This window comes from Cervus elaphus, chromosome 8, assembly GCF_910594005.1.
Source record: "Cervus elaphus chromosome 8, mCerEla1.1, whole genome shotgun sequence".
NCBI classification, from domain to species: domain Eukaryota; kingdom Metazoa; phylum Chordata; class Mammalia; order Artiodactyla; family Cervidae; genus Cervus; species Cervus elaphus.
Window position 1 is genome coordinate 13877951 of NC_057822.1, and position 13595 is coordinate 13891545.

The following is a 13595-nucleotide window of genomic DNA, read 5'->3' on the forward strand; positions in this document are numbered from 1 at the left end:
GTGGGTAGAAGGAGCCCCAGAGGGGCCACGGCTGCCCAGGTTATCAGCTTCCACACCAAGAGCTGCCCAGATGGGGGCCTGCTCAGGGCCTCAATCCTCCCCAGCTGTGCCCATCTGCACCATGGGGAGTGGCAAGGGACCGGCGTGGGGTTGCGGGCAGGGGTGGCCGGGGCCCCGGAGAAGCCCAGCCCACCTCTCGGCGTAGGAAGCAGTGGACGGCCGTGATGACAAAGCCCTGTGCAGAGTTGAAGACCGCGAACAGGGCCTGGAAGAGGACGGAGCGGCGGTCTGTCATGGCCAGGACGGCGGACATCCAGGTGAGCGCCAGCAGGGGCAGCACCACGCAGGAGCTCCAGAGCGAGGCCCTGAGGATGAGGCAGACGGTCCGTCGGGGGGGACCCTCCCGTGGGCCAGGCTGGACTGAGCCTGGGCCTGCACTCAGCCTGGGGCCCTTGAGCTGCCCGAGACTGGCAGGGCCCCCAACGGTACAACCCCAGTAACATCCCCAGGCAGAGAGGGGCTGAGCAGCTGGGGGCAGAGAAACAACAAAGACAAAGAGCAGAAAACTGGGGGACCAGGAGGGAGGAAGGGACAGACACACTGACACAGGGGACGGAGCCAGAGGCAGCATTGGGGGGCAGAGACGGAGAAGCTGGAGAGAACCAGTGGGACAGAAGAGGAGGAGGGAGACAGATACAGACGCTGTGAGTTTCAGCCCCAATTTGCACAAAATCACAGGCCTTGGGCCGCATCCCCAGAGACTCTGGGAGGGGAGGAGAGGAAGAGGGACAAAGCGAGACGACAGACACGTGAGAGCGGGGATGAGACGGGCAGAGACACACTGGAAGCTTAAACGGGCAGAGAGGACGGAGGACATCACAGAGCACAAATATTCAGGGGAGATGAGGGGGCCGGGGCGGCAGAGGCTCCTCCGCCTCAGTTTCCCAAGGAGGAGGTGCCAGGCTCTAGGGCACCTGCTCAGAGCTGGGCAGAAAGACCATAGCTGGCAGGGGTGGAGGAGGTGGGGTGGGGGAGGGGGAGGGTGGGGTCAGGGCCAAACCCACACGTCCCCAGCCTCCTTGACAAAGGAGGGCCGAGAAAAAAGGCAGAGGGTCCCTGGCATCCGGGCACCAGTGTCAGCCTGCCCCCACCAGCAACAGTCGATGAGGGCACAGTGGGGGCAGTGTTGCCCTCCACGCCACACCCTGCCCACTTTGCCTCACGAACAACTGGGGTGGGAGAGGCAGGCAGGAGTGGGCACAGTTCTGGCCAGGCAGAGACATGGGCGGGGGGCCAAGACCTGTCCTAGGAAGAGTGGTCGAGTGTTGTTTAGCCTGGCAGGGGGCGGGCACAGGGGCCTCCACAACCCCCCGGGGGAAAAGCCAAGACCAAAGAGAGGGCCTAATGACAGTCATGAGAGCTGCCATTGATTAACCATCAATGCTCTGCCAGGCCCTACACCGAATACTTTACATACATGAGTCATACTGTGACCAAACAACTCTAATAAACAGGCGTGGGGATTATTATCCCAATTTACAGATGAGAAAACTGGAGTGTGCCCAGCTGGGCAAAGCCAGAGCCAGAGCCAGGATGCAGACTCAACTTGGCTGCCTCCAAAGCCCAGGCTTTTGACTGCTCGTTCTGAGAGACTGGGTCAGAGAAGCAGATGGCAGCCCAAGTGAGAGGGAGCTTTCTACTACATGGAGCTCCTGGAGACGGTCCCTGCCACCTCCACAGGCAGTGAGCTCCCTGACCCTGGAGGTGAGCAAGCCAGGGCTGGGCCCCCACTGGTCAGGGGAGTGTTAGCTGCCTTTCTGGCCCTCAGTGGAAGGTGGGGCCTGAAACACTTGTGAGTTCATTCATTCATTCTACTCTTGTGTGGCTGGGACTTTAAGAGTCTCAGCTGCCAGGGGACATCTCAGCCTAATAATTCCCTACCTCTAAGCTTCTCTGTCCTCCAACTGATTGTGAGATTCAATGCCTCTGAAATTCTAAGTCTCAGATTCTATGACAGATGATAAGACTCTCTGATTCACTCATTCGAACATTCTTAGCTTCTGATTGTCTTATTCTAAGATTCTATCATTCTAATTCTAAGGTTCTTTGGGCTCAAAAATTCTGAGCCGAAGATTCTATGAGCCTCTGTAGGTTGGGGGGTGTAAGGAGGAGGGTGTGGCTATGCCTGAATAAATTGTAAGCCGGGGGTGGGGGGCAGGGGCGGGGAGCAACGTGGGGGGGCGGCACAGGACTCCAGCATATTCTGGAAGGCACAGACATTCATTCCCTGTGCCCCCTTTGCTATCACCCTTGAGAGTGGGAGGAGTTGGCAGGGTGCTGGGCTGATATCCCTCCTCCCTCCCCACCACGAGCACTGCCCCCCACTCTTTTGCCCCCACCCACCCCCCCTTCCCCACGGGGGCACAACTAACATGGCATTCCTGGCCGAGGCTGAGCTGAGCAGGGGGCTGGGGACCGCTCCACACGCTGAGCAGGGGAGGAGCAGGCTGGCCCAGGGGCACCGCTCCGACCTCGGGGGCGGCACAGACATGGGAGAAGGCGGGGAAGACACACAGGAAATGGGAGGAGGTGGGGCGATGTGAGCCCCGAGTGGGGTGGGAGGGGGAGGGCAGATGAGAGAGAGAGAGGTGGGTTAGGGTGGGCGAGGGGCTGCAGCTGAGCACAGCGGGTGCCCACCTTGCCTGCACCCTTGATGCCCCAAGGCCAGGGAGCCCCAGTCGCATCATCAAGCCCTGAGTCTCCAAGGGTGGCTGTGGCCCACCCTGCCTACAGCACTGCCCACGAGGCCATGGCACAGACAACCCCCCTCCCCTTACCCGGCCCTCTGCTTCTTGGACTTGTCTGAGATGCCATCGCGAGCCATGAGCTTGTTGAAGACGATGATTCCGATGAGCATATTCACCTGGGGGCCCAGTGGAGTGGGAGTGGGGGAAGACAGGATCACCAGATGCCCTCCTGGCAGGGACATCCCAGGTGGAGGAGGCAGACCCCCTGGGGCCACACGCCCATCCCAAGACACTGCAGGGGCACATACCAGGACAATGACAGCTGCCGGGCCCACGAAGGCATAAAGCAGGCCACCCTCCAGAGAAAGCCAGCAGCTAGGGAAGGGGAAACGGGGTATCAGATACCCAGGTGGGCATCAGATACCCAGGGAGGCTTGCCACCACCCTCAAACGCCATCCCTCAGGGCTCCCTGAGCTGCCAGGTCGCATCACACATGGGGCCAGGACCCAGACAGGGTGAGAGTGAGCCACTGGCTCTGGCAGAGCCTTGGTCACCCCTCTAACAAAGGCTCTGAGGCTACTGCGGGGGTCAAACAAGGCTGATCCCTGAGTAAACAGTTCTGAGATCAACCAATCCCAGCACAGCCTTTTATAGTCAGGGAAACTGAGGCTCAGACACGGGACAACTGGCCCGAAGGCTCACAGCGGGCATGGGCCAGGATCGCAGTCTAAGAAGTCTGGAACCCTATCAGGTCCATGGACCCCCCACCGCCCACCCCGGGAGGCCCACGTACTAGCTGGATGTACCGTATCCTTTGGTGCGGGTAAAGCCGACGGACACGGCCACCACCAGGGCAGGCAGACCTGGGGAGCGGGGGAGCCAGAGTGAGACGGCCGCCCGTCCTCGGGGTCCTTCATCCTCCCAGACCCCCAGCCCAGCTGACCCCTGTGCCCAGAGAGCAGGGCTGGGGCCAAAGCTGAAGCTCTCCAGATGCCCTTGCCCCCGAGGCCCAGGGACAAGGTCCAGCATGGGCCCTGCTCACCCCAGCCCAGGCAGAGGAAGCGCTTGCGGACAAGGCGGGTGCGCATCCGCCCAATGACAGCCAGGTAGGACTGCCAGGCCTCAGTGAGCACCCAGCAGAAGGACGACAGAAAGAAGAAGTGCAGGAAGGCGGCGGTCATGGTGCACACACCCTGCGGGGACAACAAAAGACAGGGAGTGGCCCTGAGCAGCCACCAGGGTGGGAGGTGCCGGGCTTCCCACGCCCGCTGCTGCTGGGCGCTGCCACGGCCGCCCACCTGAGCTCCACCCCCCCACAGAGCCCTGCCAGGCACCCCCGTCTTCCTGCACCCACACACAGCACGACACGGGCCCAGTGACACGCACACGGTGCTCGGCATCCAGGGGCGGGCAGGCGGGCGGGCAGGCTGCCCACGCACAGACAGGGCTGCCAGGGAGGGGGACAAACAGGAGGGCCTGCGACGTCACGGCCAGGCGGGCCTCACGTCTGGAACCACCAGGGCTGGCGACAGGCAGAGAGGGCCGCGGGGGCACAAGGGGGACAGCCAGCACAGATCAGACATGGGCAAGGGGCACAAGAGGCTTCACTTGGGCTCCCTTGTGCCCGCAGACACACCCAACACACGTGCATACACTCGCTCAGTTCACCGATGTACACAGACATCTCTCCCTGGAACACACACCCCCACCCTCTCCAGCACCTGCATGGATGCTCACACACCAGCTCCCACTCACACTCTCACACAACCCCCAGCTTGAGAGTCTACACACATCCAGCACTTCAGTTTCATACACACGCACACGTGCATGCCGTCCCCCCCTTCACCCCACTCTCACACCCCGGCACCCCTGTGAGCCTGCACCTGCCTTGCTCAGCGCCCGCGACTGGCCCACAAGGATCAGGATGTTGGACGCCAGGATGGATAGGCAGAAGTTCAGCAAGATGATGGAGCGCTCCGACTTTATGAACCTGGGGGCGAAGGTGGGGGACACAGTGGGCACAGACAGAAAAGCTAGCTGCCCCGCCCAACCTGGGGTGGCTGGACACCTCCTTCCCCACCCCTACCCCCCACCATCCCACCTACCTCCAGAAGGCGGCGTAGATGGCAAGCAGGGTGAGCAGTGCCATGCAGGACACGGCACAGCCGATCACAAGGGGGACCGAGGGGGAGCCCGCCAGCTCCAGGGTCTGGGGTAGAGGGGCAGACAGTCGGAAGGGTCACAGGGGTGGGGGGCAGCTGCAGGGGTGCCCTCGCCCTCCCCCACTTCCTGTCTAGGACAGACTGGCACCTCCATCTGTGTCACGCCCACACAGAGGGGATTCACTGCTGCCTTCACACGTGCACGGAGCAGACCCAGTCACATACGTAGCCGCGTATTTATGCTGTCACCCACACTCTTCCGCTCACAACCAGATGCACACGTGTGTGTACATGCAGGCAATCACCCACTGCCACACACCCCCAGGAGTGTGTCATCGTTGTGCACACCATCCCGGGGGCACAGACTTCCTTGTGCCCTCCCACAAGTACACCTACTCAGACGCCACGTGGGATCACCCAGGTCCCCCCGCAACCACCACCACAGATGGTCCCTGGCACCCAGGAACCTCTTCTCCTGTCCAGCCCGGGCACTTCCCTCCCACTCACCAGGTCCTTGGGCGGCTGGGCCAGCACGGCGAAGGTGGACAGGCGCTGGCACTGGCAGCGGGTGTGGGCTGCCTGCGTCTCCAGCGTCTGGCAGCTCTCGGTGTCCCAGTCCCCTGAGCTGGCATCTCTTGGGTCCAGGGAGAGGGGGAATGAGCCCCAGCCTGGCTCGGCAGTCCCACCCCCAGTGCCGGCTGCTGCCCAAGAAGAGGTGAGACCCAGGGCAAGGCCACATCCAAGAGGCAGGCAGCCAGAACCCCGGGGTCTGCCCTTGATCCCTTAGGCCAAGGATGGTGCCCAGGAACCTGCCCTCTGGGATTCCAGGTGGGACACCCCCACCCGAGGGAGGAGTCCTGTGGCTGCATCCTTCCCCGCACTGAGCCCTTGCCCAACTCACGCTCTGGAGTAGTCCCAGCTGGCACAGTGGGGATCTGTGGTGCCCTGGGGAGCAGAAGACCAGTGTGGGGTGAGGAGCTCACCACCCCTGACCACCACCCACCCTGACATGGCAGGACCCTATGGGTCAGAGGTACAGCCCACCGTCAGGGGAGACCACGTTCCCAGACAGGCCTTTGGCTATCCTTGCTGCATTACCCCAGGGTCCCCTGCCCAGGCCCTACTCACATTGATGATGTAGGAGAGCTCCACTGTGATGAGGGGCTCAGCTAGTGGCTGGGTGGGAGGCCTCACGGTCACTGTCATCACCCTGGATGTGACAGCCAGCGGGGGCCTGGGGGACAGACGCTGAGGTCAGCTCCTGCCTGCAGGTACCCACACCTAGCTGGGAACCTGAAAGGTGCTTTGGACCAAAGGCAGGAGGCTACCATGGGGCCAAGGCTAGAGGAAGGCCTAGGGTTCAGTGGGGCCTAAGACTTTGAGTAAGGTCTAGAACCGAGTCCAACACCCCATGGACCCCTTTGCCGTCTCTGGGAGCTGCAATGGACATCTCTGAGAAGCACCTGTGTCCAGAGCCAGGCAAAAGGTCCAAGAGGCTGCAGGAGGCTCCGGACAGATCTCTCTGTGGCCAGCGTGGGCTCAGCCCTCCTTCCTCACCTGGGCTGCCGGGATCTACAGCAGCCCCATCCAGGTCCCTCCTCCCAGGGACTCACCTGGGCGGTGGCAAGATGAGGCCCAGGGTGCGGTAGAGAACAGCACCAATCACAAAGTAGGAGGAGGAATCCTCGGGGTCTGCCGGGAGGAGGCGCTGGTGGGAGTGGCCAGGGCCAGGGGGCACGGTTCCTGGGCCTCTCCCTCTGCCCAGGCTGCCTGCTGCCCCAGATGCAGCCGGCTTCCCTGGGGAGGAGAGGCTGAGCACCTCCTTGGGTAGGAAGAGGCGGTCCTCTGAGTACCGCACCCAGTCCTTCATGCCCCGGCGGCCCCGCATGGGGAACGTGATGTCGCTGGAAACAGCGGAGACGGGCTCTCGCTGAATGCTGATCACTGCCGTGGACCGAGAGAGACAAGAGACAGAGAGAACCGTCATGGGGAAGAGACAGACGTGGGGGAGACAGATGGAGACATCAAGGCTGGTACAGACACAGAGGTGGGGCGGACACATAGAGAAACAGCAAAGAGATGGAGGAACGGGAAGAAAACTTGGAGACAGGGATATGATTAAGGAGTTAAATGAGGGAAGACAGGATCCAGAGAACAGGAGAGGAAAACAGGAAGAGCCCTCGGAAACCATCCCCTCCCCTGTGGTGTCCTGCGTTCGGACCCATCCAGCAGCCCCTCCCCGGCCTGCCTCTTTGTACCCAGGTTATCTGTGACAATCAGAGAGCTCTGGAAGGCCTTGAGAGCATCGCCCACCAGGTGAATGAAGTCTTCCACAACCCGGAGCAGGTGCACAGAGCCCGGAGACACCTGGGGACAGAAAGGGTATAAGGGGCCGAGGTGGGGTGAGCCATGGGGGAAGAAGCCTAGTAGCCCAGCGCCTCACCTGCTGAGCGTCATCCCACTTGTCCTTGTTCTCTGCATCTACCATGAAGCTCACCACCTGGAAGAAGCGCTGGGGAGAGACCGGTGGGTGTTGGCTGGTCCCGACCCCAGGGACAGTAGCTTCCCCACCACAGCCACACCTGCCACCACACCCCCCCCACCGGCAGACTGGGCTATAGGGGCTTGGCCTCCCCCCTTCACAACAGGGCTTCTGAACCTTCAGCCCCCTTCCCTTGACAGAGCAGAGGGGTACCTGCACGTCGTCAGCCGAGGGCACGTAGGTGGCTCTCTTGAAGGTGTCAGTGACGTTCCTCAGAATGTCCACGGAGAAAAGCAGGTCCCCGCTGTAGTAGGTGCGCCGGGCCAGGAGCTCCTGCAGGCTGCGCACCACCTGAGACATGCCCTCGCCCGCCAGCATGCGCTGCCCCTTGGCCAGGTGCTCCCGAAGCTGCAGGTGACAGGGGGACCACTGTAACGGCAGCGTCAAGAGCTGGGGCCAGCCCCTGGCCCATCCCGCTCCAGTCCAGCCACCATGTGCATCCAGAGGGAGGTCAGATAGAGATGCTCAGACTGTGGGAAGACAGAATCTAAGAAGAGACACATACAGAGACAGAATCCCTAAAGATACTTCAAAAAAAAAAAAAAAGACTGAAATAGAAGTAGCAAGAGAAGCAAGGAGCTCAGATGCACATATAAAAGATGATAAACACAGTTCAGGGACCTCCCCAACGGAAAGGAGTCAACCCATGCTGAAGTGCGCTGTGCTCTCTCCCTCTCAAATACAAGTTCCAAGCACAAACACAATACCAGTTCCAGGCAGACAAGTACACATAGGCCAGGTTCGCAAACAACATTTTTACCCCATGGGGAGCCCTGGGTTGGGCACTGGGGACCTAAAAATAACTTCAACTTTGTTCCTGCCCTCAAGGAGCTCACAGACTCACAGGACACAGACATTGTGATGAGCATGCAACACCTAATGATGGAGAAGCTCACGGGGGCTGCAGGTGCAGAGAGGTAGGCACCAGGGCTAAGGGAAGAGAGTCCAGCATTGAGGGATGAATAGGAGTTTGCCAGACAAGGAGAGGCAGAATTGGGCAGAAGTGGGCATGCGTCTATAGGCCAAGGCACATGGGCATGAGCAAGAATCAAGCTCCCTCCTTCCCCCACCAGAGTCTGGGGCAGACCCTGTGTCCCCCCAGCCCAGCAGGGTGCACTCACTGACAGATACAGGTAGCGGTACTCGTGGGAGATGCAGCGGGCAAAGCTGGGCAGCCCCCAGTAGGCCACACCCTGGGCACTGAGGAGACAGCGGCGGCTGGCAGACCCTGCAGGGGGACAGGAGAGAGGGCTGGATGTGGGGGCTCAGCTCTCACCCACTTCACTCCATACCTCAGGATGGAGACTCAAGGAGGCCAGAGGCTTGGAAGGAACAGCAGGGATGGTGGGTGTCAGCGGAGTGGGAAGTGGGGAACCTGCAGGGAGAGCCACTTGCCCCTGACCTGAGGCATTGGGAGGGCACTTGTTGTAGATGATCTCGCCAGCGGCCGCCTTCTTCCACGTCATCAGCATCACATACTCGTCCCTGCACATCTCATGGAAGGCTGTGGGTAGAGCAGCAGGGCTCAGCCAGGCCCAGGCACTTGCCCCCCAAGCCCCAGGTTCCGGCGGGCAATACCTGGACACCTCTTCTCGCTGCAGGGCTTCACCTCCTCGCCGGTGCCCTCGCAGGGATAGCCCTGAGCACCCGTGGCCTGGCACATGCGGAAACGGCGCTGCCAGCCTGTGTCACATGTCTTGGAACACAGGCTCCACGCGTTCCACGGCCCCCATTTGCCATCTGTGGCTGCAGAGATGGGGGGCGTGAGTGGCCCCAGGCACCCCCTGGTCCAGGGCCGCCACCTGCTGCCTCTGCACCGCACACTCACCCGGGCACTCAAGGTTGCCGCACTCCCGGGTGTCAGTGAGGGCCCCGGCACACGTGGCCCAGGCTGGGCCCGCCACGCTGCACTTCCGGCTGCGCTGCTGGGTCCCGTTGGCACAAGACGTGGAACATGGGCCCCAGGGACCCCATTCTAGCCACTGGCCTTCCACTGCATGGGGAGACACAAGCAGGGATGGCTGTTGAGCAAGGGGTGTGGGGATGGGTGGGGGCAAAGCCCTGCAGGGAGATGGCATTCAGATTTGAAGGAGGCCAGACCCACTGGAGAGGGGTGGATGAAGGGGGGCTAGAGGGAGCTGGTGGTGCCTGGGCCTGGGCCTGCCTGTCACCAGCTCCAGGAACACAGGACCCTCTCCACTTGGCACTGAGGCACACACACTCTCTTCTGGCTAGAGAAATGGGCGCTGGGCCACCTTCTGATCTTTACCCACATGTAAGCCCAGCTTTGGGTCTTCTCAGAGCCCAGCTGGCCATGAGCTCCAAACTGCTACGAACAACAAGGCATAGCTCAGGGGAAGGGGCACGGGCAAGCAGCCCCCTCGGATGGGGGTCCCTGGGTGCCAACTCCAAGTACTTGCTGGGCCAGGTCACTTACCACACTGGCAGGTAGACTTTGCCGGTCTCCCCATGCTTGGTCAAAGTCCTGGGGTCCCCCAGGGGCAGGGCATTGGACCTGACTTCCTCCCCTTTCCCGACCCCCCACCCTGGCTGGGCAATGCCCGCCTGGAAGCCCACGGGTGCTACTGACCCGGGCAGGCGGCCATACTGCAGAGCTTAGTCTGCAGCTCGGGACCCTCGCAGGCCTTGCCGCCGTGCTGGGGGGGCACGCAGGTCCGCATCCGGCTCCGGGACCCCCGCCCGCAGCTGCGGGAGCACAGGCTCCAGGACCCCCACTCCTCCCACACGCCGTGCACTGCAAGGAAGCATGTGGCCGGTGGCTGGGCGGCACCTTGGCCCCGCCCACTGCCATCCGCCCACCAATCAGGAGCTCCGGCGGCTCGGCCCCCGCTCCTCATTGGCTCTGTCCTGGGCCCCAGGACACCGCCCTTTGAGGGTGATTGTAGAAGACACAAACTTCTAGTCCCAACTCACACAGGCCACACTGCCTGTGGACACCCGACCTGGGAGACTAGAATCAACCCAGGAGGGGAGCCAGGGGTCCTCCTCTCCTGGGGAGGGACACAGGCAAGCCCAGGAAAGGGCTCAAGATCTACCCCGCCTTACCCCATCCCTACCCCTCCCCACCCCAGACCCAGAGCAAGAATCCAACAAGGCAGGCAGGGGCAAGACAATGCCCCTCCCGATCCCAAGCACGTGGACACACAAATAGACATGACCCTCTACATGGACACTGACACAAAGAGCTCACATCGGAACACAGCTTTGCCCCAGCCCTTTGCAAGCTCCTGCACACCCCCAGTGGCCAAGACCCCCTTCCCCGGGGTAACCCTACTCTTAAATTCCCAGCCAAGAGTCGGTCTGGCCTAGGCACCACTTCACTCCCTCAGGCACAGGGGTCAGGACCCGCTAAAGCCGCCAGGCCCCTCAGGCGCATGCGCATTCCCAACAACTCCATGCTGAACCAAGGAAGGCTTCAGGGTCTAGAGGGGACTCCCTGGGGAGTAGGATAGGCAGTCAGAGGAAGGAGGGGCTGGTCAGAGAAAGTTTCTTTTCTTTTTTTTTCTAAAGTGGCATTTCTCCCAGATCTTGAAGGACAGGCTGAATTTTAATAGCCCAGGGGGAGGGGGAGGGGATAGGATGAGAATAAGCCAGTGCAGGGAGGTGGGAAAAGTGCAAGAGGTGCCAGTGTGGCCACAGCACAGGGGACAGGGAGGACGGTGAAGGTAACAAGACACGCCTTGATTACCAGGATATAGGTATCAGGGCCGTGACGTGCCCAGAACCAAGCCCGCTACTGCGTGATTCATCTGTGTCCCCAGTGCCCTGGGTGGGGGCTGGGCACGGATTGTGGGGGGCCGGGGTGGACGGTCAACTTTGCTGAATGAAAGGAGGAGGCAACCAACCATCTTTGGAAGATGAACTTGCCCGAGTCCCAGGCAGGACCTGACCCTGCAGGCAGACCAGGCGGGGAGGATGGGCATACCTGGGCAGGTGGCTGAATTGTTGCAGGGCCGGGTCTCCCGCAGGGGCCCGCTGCACAGGGTCCCATAGGGGGAGGACACGCAGGAGCGGGTCCGCACCTGCAGGCCCTGCCCACACGTCAGGGAACACACGCTCCACGGGGACCACTCCTCAGCTGCCGGGTCGCCTACGAGAGAGGGACAGCGTCGGCGGCAGGGGGTATCTCCCAAGCACTGTCTCCTAGGAATCCTCCTACCCTGACCCCGGAGCGACAGGCTCTTCAAGAGGCGACCCCGCCCTGCCCCAACAGGCGTCACATGGCAGAGAGACAAGACTGAGCGCCAGGACACAGACACAGACGGGCATACGCCAAGCACACATGCCACCAGACGCCACACAGTCGGGCCCCCGCCACAGAGGAAGCGAGGCGGGCCCGAGTTACCTGTCTGCGCCATGTACAGCCCAGGCTCATCTGCAGACCTTGGCCACTGGGTTTTCACCTTCGGTTCCTCTTCCGGCTCCTCACCTGGAACACGGAGGTGGTGGCAGGGGCTCAGCAGAGGCCAGCTCCGTCCTGCCAGAGTGGCACAGAGCGGCCCTGCTTGCCCTCAGCCGGAGGGTCTGGAACCAACTGCAGGCGACGCTGAGAGAGCATCACATCCTGCCCCTTCCCCACCACCACCACCATTTTACAGATAAGGAAGCTGAGGCTCAGAAGGCCACACCGGGTTCACACATAGCCTCACAACTATCTCTGCCTCTTGTCTCAGCCAGACTAGGGGAGACTGGAGGGGAGTGGCCGCTCATATTAATGAGCTCTGGGAGGCTTCTCTGCCAAGTGCTGTCCTTACCTATCTTCTTAAACCCTCCTCGCCTGGGAAGTAGGGACCATCGCTGCCGTTTAAAGATGAGAGAGGGGAAGTGCCTCATCCAAGATGACACAGCTTGGTAAGCCGGAAGTCCAGCCTCTTGCCCCTGGCAGGGCTGACCCGAAGGTGGAAAAACAGACAAGGTGAGCAGCCATGACCACCCCCAGTCCTGCCTGTGGGACATGATTCCTGCCAAGCCAGGGGCTGGGCCTGGGGCCCAAGAAGCACTGGACTGTGACCTGGAGACACAGGTCAGAATGCTGCTCCTCCAAGACCTAAGGGCCTAGGGCAGGTGCCTCCATCCAGCAGACCCAACGCCCCACTGCCCTATGGCCAGAGAGCAGCGGGCGCTCTGGGGTCTGCGGCTGCTCCCCGGCCCCGCCTCACTGGGCTCTGGGCCGCCCTGATTTATGTGTCTGGTCTAGGCCTGGGAAGCACCGCCAGCCCTGGAGGAGAGGCTGGGAGCTCCCTTTCTCCAAAGCCAGGCCCTCCTGCTCAGACATGAGCTCATCAGGCCCCCTCCCACAGGCTGGGTAGCGGGCATGGCGGCAAACATGAATACAGGGGAGAAAGACCCAGCCCATGTAGAGGCTGCTGGGGCAGGTGGGACCCGAACATAATTCTTGGACAGGGCTCAGCCCACGCCATCCCCAAACTAGAAGGTACTCCTCTCCCCTACCCCCAGGCCCTCCCTTTCCTATTTTTGAATGCCAGGTCAGCACAGCACAGGCACTCCGTGTTGGAAGGAATTCAAGAAGGTTGTACTCTTCCTGCCCCCTGCCGCCCAGCCTAAGAGAAAGCTCTTCCTGACCAGGTATGAAAGTGGCCACTCTGAGCAAACCTGCAGGTCCAAGGAGCCCTGAGCTGCCACTCAGCCCAGCCTCCGGTCTCATCCACTCCCGGACCCTTCCCTCCAATTCAGCCACCAGTCCTAGCACCTGATCTGCCTCATCCCTCAAACTTCTCCACCATCTCTGAAACCTGTGTGCCCTCTGTCCCCGGGACAGCTTCAGAGTCAGCTCTGGTCCTAACTGGGGCGTGGACACTGACCAGCTGCGTGACCTTGGGCAAGTGTCTTTGGCTCTCTGATCCTGTTTTCTGACTTCCGGAGAACAATACTCAGTATATACCCCCTACTGAAGCCCTCAGCACCCTGCTTGGACGTGGAGAATCCTCATAAGGCATTACTATCTGGTTTAGTTTCACCATCTCCCCTCACCAACCCCTCAAGCTCCCTGGGCCTCCTCCCTTCGAACAGCATCTGCCATCCCTCCTGGCCTCACTTTGGGCCCTGTCTCTGTCGAGGTCACCAGGAAGATGCTGGAGCCATGTCTGGCAGGCTCTTGAATC

At 61.4% G+C, this 13595-nt stretch overlaps 1 protein-coding gene across 13 annotated transcripts in view; it reads right to left on the minus strand.

Annotated features, from left to right (window-relative positions):
- The window catches only part of ADGRB2 (adhesion G protein-coupled receptor B2), a 37158-nt gene that overhangs the window by 5909 nt on the left and 17654 nt on the right, over positions 1-13595 (minus strand). For 6 of the 13 annotated variants that reach the window (XM_043909564.1, XM_043909562.1, XM_043909563.1 and 3 more), the window contains exons 3-24: positions 11819-11902; positions 11399-11563; positions 10043-10207; positions 9281-9445; positions 9031-9198; positions 8855-8956; positions 8574-8680; positions 7606-7800; positions 7354-7422; positions 7169-7277; positions 6524-6854; positions 6039-6144; positions 5812-5855; positions 5418-5544; positions 4854-4957; positions 4636-4738; positions 3791-3941; positions 3542-3611; positions 3056-3122; positions 2838-2923; positions 2433-2531; positions 194-365 (exon numbers count right to left, since the gene is read on the minus strand). In XM_043909564.1, the coding sequence (XP_043765499.1) occupies positions 194-365; positions 2433-2531; positions 2838-2923; positions 3056-3122; positions 3542-3611; positions 3791-3941; positions 4636-4738; positions 4854-4957; positions 5418-5544; positions 5812-5855; positions 6039-6144; positions 6524-6854; positions 7169-7277; positions 7354-7422; positions 7606-7800; positions 8574-8680; positions 8855-8956; positions 9031-9198; positions 9281-9445; positions 10043-10207; positions 11399-11563; positions 11819-11902 (2789 nt within the window). Of the gene's footprint in view, positions 1-193; positions 366-2432; positions 2532-2837; positions 2924-3055; positions 3123-3541; positions 3613-3790; positions 3942-4635; positions 4739-4853; positions 4958-5417; positions 5545-5811; positions 5856-6038; positions 6145-6523; positions 6855-7168; positions 7278-7353; positions 7423-7605; positions 7801-8573; positions 8681-8854; positions 8957-9030; positions 9199-9280; positions 9446-10042; positions 10208-11398; positions 11564-11818; positions 11903-13595 lie in introns of all 13 variants that reach the window. The other 7 variants (XM_043909565.1, XM_043909573.1, XM_043909570.1 and 4 more) reach the window with 5 other exon arrangements.